The sequence below is a fragment of the Pristis pectinata genome, chromosome 16, assembly GCF_009764475.1.
Source record: "Pristis pectinata isolate sPriPec2 chromosome 16, sPriPec2.1.pri, whole genome shotgun sequence".
In the NCBI taxonomy this organism is placed as follows: domain Eukaryota; kingdom Metazoa; phylum Chordata; class Chondrichthyes; order Rhinopristiformes; family Pristidae; genus Pristis; species Pristis pectinata.
This window is the reverse complement of record NC_067420.1, coordinates 26,117,824-26,132,547: the sequence shown is the minus strand read 5'-3', so window position 1 is coordinate 26,132,547 and position 14,724 is coordinate 26,117,824. Positions and strand designations below refer to the sequence as shown.

The 14,724-nt window shown below is 37.0% G+C and overlaps 1 protein-coding gene across 2 annotated transcripts in view; it reads left to right on the top strand.

Annotated features, from left to right (window-relative positions):
- The first annotated feature begins 2,109 nt into the window (after nucleotides 1–2,109).
- LOC127578883 (peroxidasin-like) overlaps nucleotides 2,110–14,724 on the top strand; it is a 171,155-nt gene continuing 158,540 nt past the window's right edge. For both annotated transcript variants that reach the window (XM_052031415.1, XM_052031417.1), the window contains exon 1: nucleotides 2,110–2,374. In XM_052031415.1, coding sequence (XP_051887375.1) covers nucleotides 2,214–2,374 — 161 coding nt within the window. In that variant the 5' untranslated portion in view covers nucleotides 2,110–2,213. The remainder of the gene's footprint in view (nucleotides 2,375–14,724) is intronic.

The following is a 14,724-nucleotide window of genomic DNA, read 5'->3' as shown; positions in this document are numbered from 1 at the left end:
TTGCTGCTATTGACTTAATGGCAAATAAGGCCCATACCAGCTTGCATGTGGTATTTACAAGAATGTAATTTAGTAAGATTTTATTCATGCACTTGAGCAGTCATAAATAGAAGGTTTTTTTTATCCTTTCTCTGCTTATTTTGTGTTTCTTGCAGCAGTAGGAACTAGGTCTGGGACCCATCAACAATTGAGGTGACTTCCAATATACTGACCCACGTGAAGATAGACATAATATGCTAATAGTAGGAATGTGCTGATGTGGATGCAATTTCTATTCATTGTTACAGCAACAATGAATGCAGGAGATACCTCAAAGCACAGCAGACATGGAATATGAAGTCTTAATGTGCCAAATTGTTTTTCTTTACAAGAATTCAGCTTATTCATACTGGCATTTATGGAATTAGTGGAGATGGTCGGGAGAACATAGTTGAAAGTTAATGTAAATGGTTGTTGGCATCTCCCTTGCTTCCCATTTGAATAAATTGTTCTGATGTGGTGAAGAAGAAGAAGAATCTTGAACTAGCAAAAGATACAAAATCAGGGAGAGTATAGGAAGATGTGAGTTAACAGAGTTAATAGTTGGTGTTTAATCTGAATTATGTCCCTGCATTAATCTAAGGCTTTTCTTTCCAATTGCATGTAGGAGGGAAAGGACCACAAAATGGAAATGAAATTAAATACTAAAAAATATGGATTGATTGCTGGTCACTGCTGTGGGCACTTCACATTGCATACAATTCCATACACCCAATGTTCCAACAACGTTTAACTAAAATAATAGGACAATGACAAGTTGACAAAAAAACTGAAGATTGGAGGGGGTGGTCCATTGGAACACAAGTAACTCTTTGGAAAGTTGTATTTATTGCTATTGAACTTGTAGAATTCTATGAATAGGATTGTGGGTTATAATATGTCAATATAATGGCAAGATTTTTTAATGTACAAATTTTTCAACACAGTGCACCGATATATAAGCTGGTAATCTAGATTGATATTTTAGAGGGAGTTGCTTTTTGTACGGACCTTTTATTGACGTTATTTCGAATCTATATTTGGGAAAGAAATGTTCCACGTCTACAACCTTTTGTATGACTCCGCCCTTGAATTATTTAGCTTTAATGATAGGGTAATGCCACTTTTGTACTGCATTTTTTTCCCCACTGACGGATTTTTTTCCATTATCCTCATCAAATCCATTAAGCATCTTTAAACATCTCAAATGAATCACTTGGAAGGTCAGTTGTTCTAATAATCTGGCAAAGTTCCTTTCTAAGCTAACGTATATTTCTATACTTATGGGTTGTAAAATATTTTAGGATATTTCAGAGTGGCGTGATAAATAATGCACTATCTGGGGTATCTTACCACTAGATTCATACGGGGGGAGGATTGTAAATGCTAGAAATCTGAAGCAGACAGAAAATGCCGGGAGAATTCAAGTAGGTCAGACATCACCCATGGAAAAAGAAAAGGTCAACGTTTCAGGTCGAAAACCCCATGGAAAGAGAAACAATCAAAGATTAAAGTCGAAGATTTTCTGTTTTTATTTATACAGAGCAAGCATCTCCTCTGAAACATTCTGAAGTTCAGGTTTTGCGAACGTTGGGTTTTCATTAACCACTTTAAGTTCTATGAACCGTTGATTTTTTAAAATATATATACGTGAAATGGAACAAAACTAAAACATCTCCATGTTAATTTAGCTAGCATCCTTATTTTTGAAGGAAGAACATTTTTAACCACCAGGCGGCTCATGTGCACGCATTATAATAGGTGTCAGTTTACCCACACTAAGTTAATAAAACTAAGAGCACACTTAAAACAAAGCACATTTTGGTATGCACCAACAAATGTTTTTTTTTGGCCATCTTAATTTTAAGCTGCTTAAAGACTGAATTTTCTGAAAACTTTAATTGAAGTAAACAATCAATCTAGTTAGCCATATTTGATAAGTAGTTTTAAAGTTTTATAGAGGTATAAAATATAAGTATATACGTAAAAAGAAAACAGCGACAATATTAATAATTTCACAGATATCCAGCCTTTCAGTAAATTCTAGGGCAGGATGGTGCGCAAGAGTAGACTTGATGTGGCCGGGTTGAAACTGACTGGTTTGATAGGGCACACGTGCCTCCTATAGGCTCCTACCTCGAAGTTGGGCTTGAATCTGACCACTGGTGCTCGGGTAAAGTCGGCGCTGCTTCATCATGCTGGCAAAATGTTTTGTGTTCTTAGTGAACGTTTTTTTGTTTTTCTCTCCTTTGTGTTCGTCTTGCCCTAGCCGATGTCTTTGCTTTCGGACGACGGTGCGATGCATGCATTTAATGCTGGAAAATGTCCCCGAAGTTTCTGCACAGACAACTATTTTGTAAGTAGCCTGTTGTACTCTTTCTTTCCTGATTTGATTTCGGATAAGCGGCGAACCCCGAATTTTGTGGATCAATGAAAAGGGGAAAGTACTCGAAATGCATCAATTATATTGAGAGAGTTCGTACGAGTTTGGATTAACTTTAGTTAACGATTTTATTTGGTCGATTACGGTTACAGTTTTCAAGATGTTACCGTGGTTTGTGGAACGGTAGTTCACCGCAGTTTAGGAATGGAGTAGAAGAAACTAATTAAAGAATTATTGATTATCATAGTCAGGAATCCGATTCCTTTAGCAGTTAATGGAAGTGATCTAAGGAATGTTTGATTCTTGAAATTTTTTTGTCTTGGATTCCCCACTTTCTTCCGTTGAGCTTTGCCAGATGTGTACCATCAGATTTTCCCCTTTTAATTGAGGTTTACCAGATATGCACAGTCGGTTTCCCCCACTGATTAAGGTTTGCCAGATGTGGGTCATCAGTTTTCGCTCTCCAGATTGAGAGATAATCAATCGGATTTTTACTTAATGATGTTACGAATGTTTTGCATTCATTAGTAAGTCATACTCGGAAACTCAATATCAGTAGGGGCAATATTTCAGCACAAATGAAAAAATACTTTCAAGCATTATACTTCTTAGCTACTGGGTTGTATATTTTTGGGGTTTATGCGTGATTAATTTCATGAGATTTACTGCCAAGTGATTACCTGGGTATTTAGCAAGACTGCCTTCATTCCAGACGTTTATTATTGAGTGGTAAGCAGTTGGATCCTGGTGATCTGGTTGAGAGCAGATGGTTAAGTTTTGAACTTTCTCCTGATTCCTTTTATTTATGTGTCAGCCGCTTTGATGAGCAAGAACCAAAACTCTATAAAATAGAGAACATTTTACTGGTGAGAATTTTCTGGAAATTGCGCGAGATGCTACAATACACTCAGATATTTTCCATTAGCGTGAAGGTAGCACATTCAAACTAAAAACATAGAATTTCATATTTATTAAGAGAGTGTTATCCTGAAGTAAAAAAATAAGGAAACATAGGTTATAAAACTTTAGAATTCTCAGTGTTTTTAAATAAATAATCTCTTGGTGGCTCTCTTTAACTTTTATCTTGTACTTGTGCTAACTAGTTTTGTGCAGGATTGAGTCCTTTGTGAATACTTTATCAGAATCCTATCCATCTTCCAAAGCAGCAAAGAAGGACAACACTTGGGAACAAAGACTATCAGTCTTGTAGTGTCTGTGATGTCTAGATTAGGACAGAAGAAGACTGAAAGGGTAACTTTAGATCAGTTGGATCTATCAGTTATAATAGATCTCAGAGGTGGCTTTATAAAATCTTGACCAGCAATTCATATACATTTGGGAAATGACTGCTTAGGAAGCCTGTTCTCAGGACACATTGTTCTGAAGCAAACATTACAGAAGCCTATAGCAACAGCAAATGTATATTGACTTTAACTATGGATAGTAGCTTGATGATCTGAGTTTCTTTTTTTCCTTCACCTAAAAGTTTATTCAAACTTGATGTGGGCCTTGACATTCTACTTTCTATAATTCTCCCATAAACATTACCACAACAGCAGATACAAGACCGATGTAGCCATATGTACTTAGTAAATAAATAAAAATTCTTTAGTTCTCTTTGGATCTGTCCATGGATGATGTATGATAAACATTTATGTTCCAAGAACAAGTCAAATAGTAATTGCTCTCTATCTATTTATGGATGTAATAAACATTATTGCACATTTTATGGCAGTGTTGTTTGGACTTTTGTCTCTGTAGGCCCTGCAGGTTTGCACCATGAAGCCTTAGAAGGAGCATATTTAAATGTTAACTATGCCATTTAAATTTGCATTTATTTCAAGTAAAGCCGCTGAAAGTAAAGTGAAGGAACATTACTATAAACAGCACTTTCCGCATTTTCAGGCCCACAAACTTCAAAAATGACAAACAAATAAAAGTGGAATTACAGTGTATTACATCAGCTGGTGAAAGGGTGGCTTTATTATGTAGATTTTTGAGCTGGGATCAAGTTTATTTGTTACCATTTTTGTAAATAGTGAGATTGATGGATATCAATTGTGCTTTGTGATTTTGCTTTTTAAACAAATTCTGCCTGTGTTATTGTTTTATTTGAGCAATGGTCACTATGATTTGAGGAGTTTCAAGGAAATTTAATAAGCTAAACCTGAAGGATCTGAAAATGAAGGATTGTTTGTTCAAACCATGGTGGTTTAATTGGATACTGGAGAAAAGAAGCAAAAACTATAGTTCTGTCTGAAATCATCACCAAATAGAATTTGAAGAATCTCACTGAAGTGAGATTTCAAACCTCTGAGACACCAGCCTCATTAAAACCAAACAGTTAAAATGAAAATTTCTGCATGGAAGTTATGTTACTTTGGATGCTGTTATTTATTTTAGTTATGACTTGCACAAGGATATAGCATTCGATATGTATGAACAATGGATGAGCTTTTTATTGAGAGAGGTGAATTATGTACTTTATTCTGTTGCCGTGAATGTAGGCAGCAAAGGTATCAATTTGCTTGGTTTGAATCTACACACATTTTGGTAAGCTGCAAATTCTGTTTTTGTGTAACAACATCCTCTTTCCCAAACTCAACATGCTTTAGGGATCTAGGAGGCTCCATGAAGTGAAATGCAAAAAAATGTGTATCAAATTTTTCCTTGAAAATTTATCAGTGTTATGTAAAGTGCTGATCTCATGACACCCTAGTGAATAATTAGAGAATATATGCACCATATATGCATCAGTGGATTTGCAATTTACACTGTATACTGTGACTGTGGTGATAGTATTTCACTGGAATTATATTTTTAATCAACCCTGTTTGAAACCTTTATGGATCCATACATGTTTGAGTCCAGCCCCAATTGCTCCTTGTCTAATATAAATTGCAGTCTTGATTTGATGTTTATAATTTTATGGCTTTTTCTGAGTATGCCACAATCTTTTTTTAGACTTCTGTTTGGAATTAGTTCACATGTTTTTCTTAACTTCATGATTAGCAAACATTATGCTTGCTGCATAACTATATCTTTTCCTGGAAATCTTGAGGTTGCTTTTAACTTATAAAATTAATTTCCTGCTAAAATTTCATTTATCTGGTACAGGTATAATAAACTGAATGATCTCCCTTTTATGTGCTGTGTAAAAAAAAATGTGTGATCCAAATATATTTCAGCCTGGAAATGTACTTTGGAAGGAGAAATTGATTTGAACGTTAATGTTAAAAAAAAACACTATGTCCTATAAGATGCTTAAAATGTGGGTATGCATATACTGTTGTCCCAAGAATAGAAGTATTTAGCAATATAGAAATATTAATTATTTGTCGCTTTCTATTTTTATCCTGATTTATCCAGGCTTTCACAACCTCTGGCCTTAATCTCCAGTTCTAAAATCTTCTGAGAACTCTGGACTCTTCCATATCTGTCAAATGCATCCCGGTTTTCCTTTGCACCACTCCTGCTGATTGTCAGCTACTTCAGCTGACCTCTGTAATTTCCTCTGTTAACCTTTCAGTCACTTCTGGCATCAGCTATGACTCAAATGGCCGTAGCATCTCCTTCTGAGTGAGAAAGTTCTAGACTCACGTCTAACTCTTTAGAACTATGATTGCAACAGTCTTGGCTAACATTTCAGTGCTGCATTTTTGGTGATGTTGTCCTTTGGTATTTGGATAGAGGCCCTATCTGCTCTCTAGTCAAACGTTAAAGAGTCCATGGATCTGTTTTGAAGAGAAGCAGGGGAATTATCCTGGCAGCATCTGTGGAGGGAAAGGAATCATCAGCTTCTCAGCAGCAGTCCTGATGCAGGGTTTCAACACACAATATTGATAATTCCTTTCCCCCTCACAGATGCTGCTTGACCCGCTGAGTTCCAGCAGCAGTTTGTTGCTCCAGATTCCAGCATCTGCAGTCTCTTGTGTCTCTGAATTATCCTGGCATACTGGTTAATATTTATCCATCAATTAGTATGACAAAAACAAATTACCTGGCTGTTATAACTTTGCATTATGGGGAACCTTGCTGTGTGCAAATTGGCTATTGTATTTACACAATGATGCTATTCAGAAACAGTGCTTCATTGACCGTGGAATTAGACGTGTTATATAAAAGGGTATTTTTTTCTCTCCTTTTTTAAAAAAAATCCTTAAAAACTTCTTTCTAAGCCTGTGCCCACCAATGCTATTGCTTCATTGTTTGGCTCGTAACTAATTTTGGTCTGATTATGTTCCTGTGATTGGGTAGTTAACCACTTATAAGAGTGCTGTATAAATGCAGATTATTGTTGTTATTAACTGCTTAAATCACTGGAATTAGAAATTGCTTTTGCCACAAGTGTGGTAAAAATAAGATTATATATTAGAGGATTTGAAAAAAATAAATTTATGTTGTGTGTATTCATTTATAAGTTGTAGATGGGAGGATGAATGAAAAAATTTAATGAAAAATTACAAAATCATGATGAAATTGAGTCACAATTAATTTCTCATATTCAAGTTGTATTTTGCCATAGAACTAAATCAGGTCGGGGGAAGACCAGCATCTTGCTACAGGTCAATAAACTGGACTCTACATATTTCTGTAAAAACAGGTTAAGCTCATTGAAGTCCTGTGTGGTACACTCTCCATGCTGTCAGAATATTTCAGATTGTTATTTAACATGGTTCAAAGAGGAAATGAAGGCCACATCATCCCAGTATGCCCTTGCAATATTCCCTGCGAACTGTTACCAATTTGGACTCATTGAGTAAAGGTTGCATTTTTTAAAAGCCTGCATTTGCAGATTGTAGGGAAGGAATTTGGAGTGTTCTGTTCTGCCTTTGGCTTGTTATGCTTGACCTACTAATGCTTGGTATAAATATTAAACCATGGATTTTTCAAATGGGCTGATTTGAATGTCATCCGTAACCCATTTATTTTCAGTGATTTAGTGTCAGTGTTAAAGTGACACAGATGGAAAATCTAAACGTGAGTCTCAGAAGTGGGAAAGTATTCTGCTCTTCAAGTTGATATTTCTCACCTTGTTGTGAAAATAAGATTCTTTAACAAGACTTCTTCACAACTCAATCAATTTTGTACTTTATTTTTATACATTTTGAGGAATGAAAAAGTAAATCCATATGAACGTTTAATTATGCTATGATTTCGATCACTCCATTATCAAAAGCATATTCAATGTGTGAGAAAAATACAGTGCAAGATTGTTTTGTTGAGTTGAGGCAGTGGTCATTATAGTTAAGAGAGGTTCAAAAAATTGTGCCTATTCCTCATTGGAACAGGGAAATTAAGAGGAAGGTGGTCAATGGAAGTGTTCAAAATTTTGTAAGTTTTAAGAATAAATAGAGAATGTTTCCACTAAGTTGATTATGATTACATCAATTCAAAATTAACACTAAAAGAGCAAGAGGAGTCATTTCCAGACAAAGCAACATCCTCAAAATTAACTGCAAAGCTAGAAGCTATTACATCATTAAAATGTGAATTGGATGCATATCCTAAGAGGTAAATGGAATTACAGTAGAAGGATCCAATTGAATGACTAGCACAAGTGTCTGTTGTGTTTCATTTTCTATGATTAAAGTTGACTCCTAAGCTACATATGTCAACTGTAAAGAGTGATTATTTACTTGGTGTGATAGCTCTATTAAAGTTACATGCTGCTATTATTTAAAAGATTCCAGTATTTCATTCCCAAAGGTAGAACATTTATAGGGCAATGTACAGTATTTGCATTAATTCACTGATCCTTTTTTGATCACTACTTTGTTGTTAACCCCCTATTCTCATACTCTTCATTTTGACTTAGTTTGGAAAGTTACATAACAAATTATTTCCTTTTTCTTTCAATATCTCATTCTTTCTATTGGTTTTTTGAAATGTGGAGCTCATTAGATTACTAGGAATTCATGAAACCATCAGATTTTGGTGACCTTTTCAATAGAGTTTTTATTTTAGACCGTATTAATAAAGCACATCTGAGCAGTGTTTTCCTTTGGATGCTGCATTTTAGGAGTCAAAGCTAGGGCCCCTTCCTGTGAGTCCAAATTTGTAGGAAAAATTTTGGGAATGGCTCTATATGTTTCATTTTTCTCCCTGTTGTTCTTGAGCATAATCTTGCATTTGGAAAGCTGAATAATGTCATGTAATGTGCAAAATTTTTCCTGAACTCCTGGAAACTGACTGTTAACTTCCATAACTTTTTAAACTTTTAAACAGTTAAAATAGTTTTATTTGTATTTTTCTTCTTTGGACCAATTCTTAACATGTTGTCATCTATACCACTGTGAATATGGGTTGAGCAGAGAAAACATGGCAAGATAATGGGCCTCTCTTTCAACCTGCTAGAGCAATTCAAGAAAATAACAGCCCTGTTAACATTTTACAGTTGGTGGCTGGAACATAGTTATATTTCTGTAAGGCTTTTATATTGTACCATGCTAGATAGGAAGGCTAGATCTACAAAGTGGAAAAAGCATGGAGCCATCCTTAGTAAATGATAAAAACTGGGAACAAAGGCACCAGCAACAAAATTCTTTTGAATTTGGGGATAACAACTAATTTGAGGACGAGGTTAAGATGTCTAGTTGCGGCTGAGAGTTCATTGAGAACAGAGAAGTAAATACAAAAGAATCTAATTAGATTGGAAAGTTGGGGTGTTGAGTATCAGAATGCATTTAATATGGACCACCACAAGTTAATGAGACTAGAGAAAGGGAATAAGCAAGGGATATACATTTAAAAATAACCCTGGGTGCAGGGCTCACCAGTAGAGTGCAATTTGAGGAAAGTTATGTAGTGCTGTTTGAAATGAACAGCATAGTGTGTAGCCATCAGAAAAGTGCATAGTTGGGGCAGTGGGGTGCCAAAACCTGGCAATGCCCTGAGTCTTTTGCAAGTTAGAATGGAGGTCTTCAGCAGGATGTGCACGGTCATCAATGTAATGATGAGGAATTTGCAACCTAAGTACTAACTTGCCTCCTCCCCCATTCTACTATAGCAGCATCTTGTGTTGAAGGTACAATGGGAGCTGGAGTTGTGATCTGAAAGTGCTGGTTAGTATTAAGACCAGACAACTGCAAAAGGCCAAGTAGAAAGATGAGTTGCACATCAACATGGTTTTGTGACATTGACAAGAACAGGAGGACATCATTGTCGAATTGGATGGGATTGAGATAGAAAATTGAAGTGATTGCTTATTCTTTGGTACAGTTGACTGGAAGTGAGCTGACTAATATAATGCTCTAGAGGAAAGAAAATGTATTTCTACATTGTCACAGTCAAGTTTGTAAAGAGGGCAGAGTGTTGTTATGTGGTATGTAGTTAGATCAGAGTTGGCACAGTCACATTCTGCAGTAACATTCTCCTAATACGTGATTTGTGGATCGAGTGACCACATTGGTCATCTTGATTTGGACATGATTCAGAACCCTCCATGTTTTTTTCATAGACGATCAAAACCCAGATGTTTTATTGTTGGGTTGGAATTAGAAGGTTGGAGGTTTCATTCCACACTTTTCTGAGCTGCTGCATTGATGTGTCCTGCAAAGGCATGTCTGGGAAATAGAGCAGCAAGGTGGGAGATTCTTTGAATTTCCTTCGATAAAGAGAATTGGTTGTCATTCATAGAGATGATCCCTCCATTGCATCAGATGTCTGAAGGAACAATACTGCAGTAGATTTCAGGGTTCCGGTGACTGTTTGCATTGCAGCATTTAACTAAACATTGCAGTTGGTATGAGTGCTAGCCGCCCATACAGGTGAATGGCACTCGGCCTTAAGAAAATGAGTGCCTTCGCAGAAGTGTGGTGTATCCCTGTATTGGTACCCTAGTTCATTCCAGTTAGTTTTTGTACACGCTTCATTCCAACCTTATCTTTCTGTGATTTTTTTCAAAGATAATTATTGAAAGTTAAGGTAAAGTTGATTGTCACATCTAGGTAGGATGGAGTTGGAGCATCTTAAGTTTTTCTCCACAACAGATAATGAGATGAACATGGGCTCTATGGATTTTGAGGTTAATTGCTGAGGTGACAAACAGTGTTGGATTTGGTTGCAGCCTCTACCATTATTGACAGGTCTAATGTCAGAGTACCGTCATTCTCTTTGAAGATCTTTGCCTGTGTAGTTAATGCCACATCATCTGCATACACAAATTCCCCCCAAAGAGGTTGCAAGCATAATCCTTTATAAATGCCCTGAAGAGAGTCAGGGCAAGGACTGTTCCCCGCAGGAGACTGTTATTCAGATCCTTGGCTGCTTGGTTTTTCTCAACTGTGGATTTGTATCAATCAATTGTTCAGAAATATCAGAAAAGACAGAGTAGGCTGGCATACTTGAGAAGGCAGCACTGTTGTAGGAACAGACAGTGTTTCCAAAAAGCTCTGCATGCTTCAGAGGGATCAATAAGTGCAGCATGGGTCATGTGCAGCAAGGTCATGTTAGAAGCCAGCCTCTGTTTTCATGGTGAGGGCATGCACATGACCCACAGCAATTCTGGTGTTGCTCAAGACCAGATGGCAATAAGGTGTCCTTTTGGGAGATGAGTTCCTCCATTGTTTAAGTTGTGTAAAGTAATTATATCAGCTTGCAGCTCATAGGATCACTGGCTGATTTCCCTGATTAAGGTTAGGTTAGGTTATTCATATGGTAAGTGACTTGGACAATATGGTTATGCATGCAGACAGACCTGATGTGGATATTGAAGTAATCCCTCTATCTACATGGTCACCCCAGCACAAAGGAAGTCTCAATGCAAGCAGTGAATATTATAAACTGGATTGAAGGAAGTAAATATAAATTAGTGTATTGTGCAAAGGAGCCTAGGACAGTGGTGTGGCAGGAGGTGGACAGGCAGTTGTTGCACTTGCGCAGAGCACTGTACTTTGGGATAAGAGAGCCTGTAGTGACAGATGAGTTGATGGTGTGTGGTGGACAGGAAAAACTACTTCCCAGAAAGCATAGTCCTTTCAGAATGAAGAACAAGAGGTGAAGGAAATGGTGGACAGTGATCTATCAGAACCATTGGCTCATGGATGGAAAGTGGGACAGATGTATGTCTATCATGGCAGAAAAGAATCCTCAGCCGAGGATAAAGGAAGAAACATTTCAGAGCAGATAAAAGAGCCAGAGAAATTAGAAATGTTAAGGGGAATATAATCAATGTATTTGTAACTGTGCCCTCAAAGATGGCACTTGCAGAGACAATGTAAGGATGGAAATTTGATTCAAAGCTAATGAAATTCATTGGAGTCAGATGCATTAAAGAATTGAATATGATGTGATTCAATTTTAGAATATTACTTGCAAGTTGGAGTGTTACTTTGCAACCCCTGATAGCTGAAAACAAAGTAACTTGCTCCAGCTACCTGATTGACCAATTCTGAGTGCTCATGATGTGTATGCAAGCCACATGCAAAGACATAATAGCTTGCAATCTCTGAGGGCAGCTGTTTGACTATTTACATAATTAGTAGTAAAGCCAAAGCTGTTATGAAACTCAGGATATTTGAGCCTGGTTCTTTGGCAGCACAATCAAACTAAACTTGTGCTGTTGTCCATATGTTTCTTTTAAACACCGGCCTTTGAAAATTGTCTCGGTTTATCAGAGCTGCAGCAGGCTATGGGGCATCCTAGCATGGGGAATTGGCAACTCCACCGTGCATTTTGCATGCTTCAAAAGCAGCTGAATAGGACGGGCTACAAGTAAACTTAAAAGTATATTTCACTATTGTTGTCTCAATTGACAAGTTAGGAGTCTGAACACCTATTTGTTGCAAATGATCTTTGATTCTGGCTAAATAATTTATTTTAATGAAGTTAACTGCCAGACATCCTGAAATTTCTTTTGATTTTTGTGTCTGATAACTAAGACTTCAAATTGTAATAATCAGTAGGAGTGCACATTCTGTGGATTCCTGATATCTGTGACGTTTATGTAATTGATGGCTATGCTGGCTCGTGCCAGTAGCAGAGAACGTAGAACACAGAACATAGAATACTGCAGCTCAGGAACAGGCCCTTCGGTTCATCGTGTCTGTACTGACCATGATGCCGATCTTAAATTAATCCTATCTGTCTGCATGTGGTCTGTTTTCCACTATTTCCTGCCAATTTAGTTGTCTTTCTAAATGTCTCTTAAATGTCACTATCATATCTACTTCTACTATCTCCCCTGGCTGTGCATTCCGGGCATCGACTACTCTGTGTGTAAAACAAAAAAGCCTTGCTCATCTCCTTTAAACTTTCCCCCCTCACCTTAAACCTTTGCCCTCCAGTGTTTGATCTTTTCACACTGGGGAAAAGGACTCTGACTACCTACTTTATCTATGCCCCTCATAATTTTATATACTTCTTTCAAGTTGCACCTCAGCCTCCAACACTCCAGCGCAAACAATCCAAATTTGTCCAGCCTCTCCTTATAGCTAATACACTCCGATTCAGGCCACATCCTGGTAAACCTCTTCCGCACACTCTTCAAAGCCTCCACATCCTTCCTATTGTGGGACGACCAAAACTACACACAATACTCCAAATGTGGCTTAACCAACTTTTATACAGCTGCAACATGACTTCCCTATTTTTATACTCTGTGCCCTGACCAATGAGGCCAAGCATGCTGTATGCCTTCTTTATCACCCTATCCTCTTATCACCCTATCCTCTTATTTTCAGGGACTATGGACTTGCACCATAAGATCCCTCTGTATATCAATGTATACTGTTTACTGTAATGTTCAAAGGAGTTGCTCCTTCTACATTCAATTAGTTCCTAATCATTACATGCCACTATAGATTTAAACAATTTCTTATTTGATAAGAATTAATACAAATATTAAGGGACTTAATAATATTTGTTCCCATTTCTATCAGTCATCTGCTCAGGCCATTCTTCCTCTCATTATCCATAAATGCTATACAGCCATTATTTTGTTTGATAATTTTATTTCCTCAGCCATAAAGTTAATGACCTTTGCTGGAGTGCTGTTCATTTGATACATCAGCCCCCTGATACCTCACCCATTCTTCTGGTGTGAGCTTGATCATTAACAGTAAAGCTGTTATTAAACTAATGATGTCTAAAAGTTCTTTAGTAGCATAATCAAATTGGGCTTGTGTTAATGGTTCTTGTCATATTTCTTTACTTAACACACGTTCTTTGGCATTCAAATCCAGTTCAATAAAGAAGGATGAAACTGACGGTGATTTAATGGTAGATTGAAAAGCCCAGTCACTGCAGATCAGAATTCAGCAAGCCATATTCTTTTCAGTGCTCCATCATCTGAACAGTAGAGTGTAAATCAAGAGGAGTCACGCACAATGACCTCTTCATAAATATAGTGTTCAGGTCTGGTCACTGAGACACGAGGCATTCAATTCCTGGAGCTAGTTCAGCTCTGAACAGTGAAAATTATCCCTAGCAAAGTAAGATATAAGAAAAAATGGGAGATTTTAAACGAGCCATTATAAGAAACAATACAAAGCCATACAACGTAATAATAAAAAAGGTAATTGTGTGAAATTCCTCCTAGTGAAATGTGCCTTGGGCCATGGGTTCGTACCAATAAAAGGTAATTTAAAGACTGATATCAGGAAGTTCATAATGTCAGGAACACATGGAATAAATTACTGGGTGAGATAGTGAAGCTGTAAACCCTAAAAGTCGTCATTTTGAAGCTGTGCTGGGAAGAAGGAGAGACCTAAAGTTGGTCATGTAGTTTCTATTTCATATCTACCAGCATGTGCCAGAGGTTGAATGTGGAAATTTCTGTTCTATGGCCTGTCATTGTACAGAGAAGGGCCTTACTTAGGAGGCCATTAAAAGAGCTCTTCCTATGTTTGTGGCTTGGTTTATTAAATACTTATTACATTTTGTAATTAAACCTTAAGCTCATTAAACTTTTCATTTTGATTACTCAGATTTGGAATTATTATTGATCATTAAAATTATGAGCAGGTGTGAAAGTTTCTGGTTTCCTACCAGAATGGAAGTTAATGGCCATTCCCACTGTGTTTCCAACACATGTCTTGGCATATATATGTAAAGAATATTTTAAACACCTCAGTTTTATGCGTTCAGTTTTGTTGGATGTTAGTTTTCCATTTTAATCAGTGCCATCAGCAATGAACCATGACTCTACCAATATTTGTACTAAGTTATTCACTGTAAAGTGGTCAAATTTGCCCATGAAACCAAACTGGAAATGTAACAGGAATCAGTAGAACCACACAGAATTTACCAATGGCGTTGAACAAAATACGCAAGCTGGCAATGTAATGGTAAATGTTATTTAGTACAAATGAGTGTGATACGTA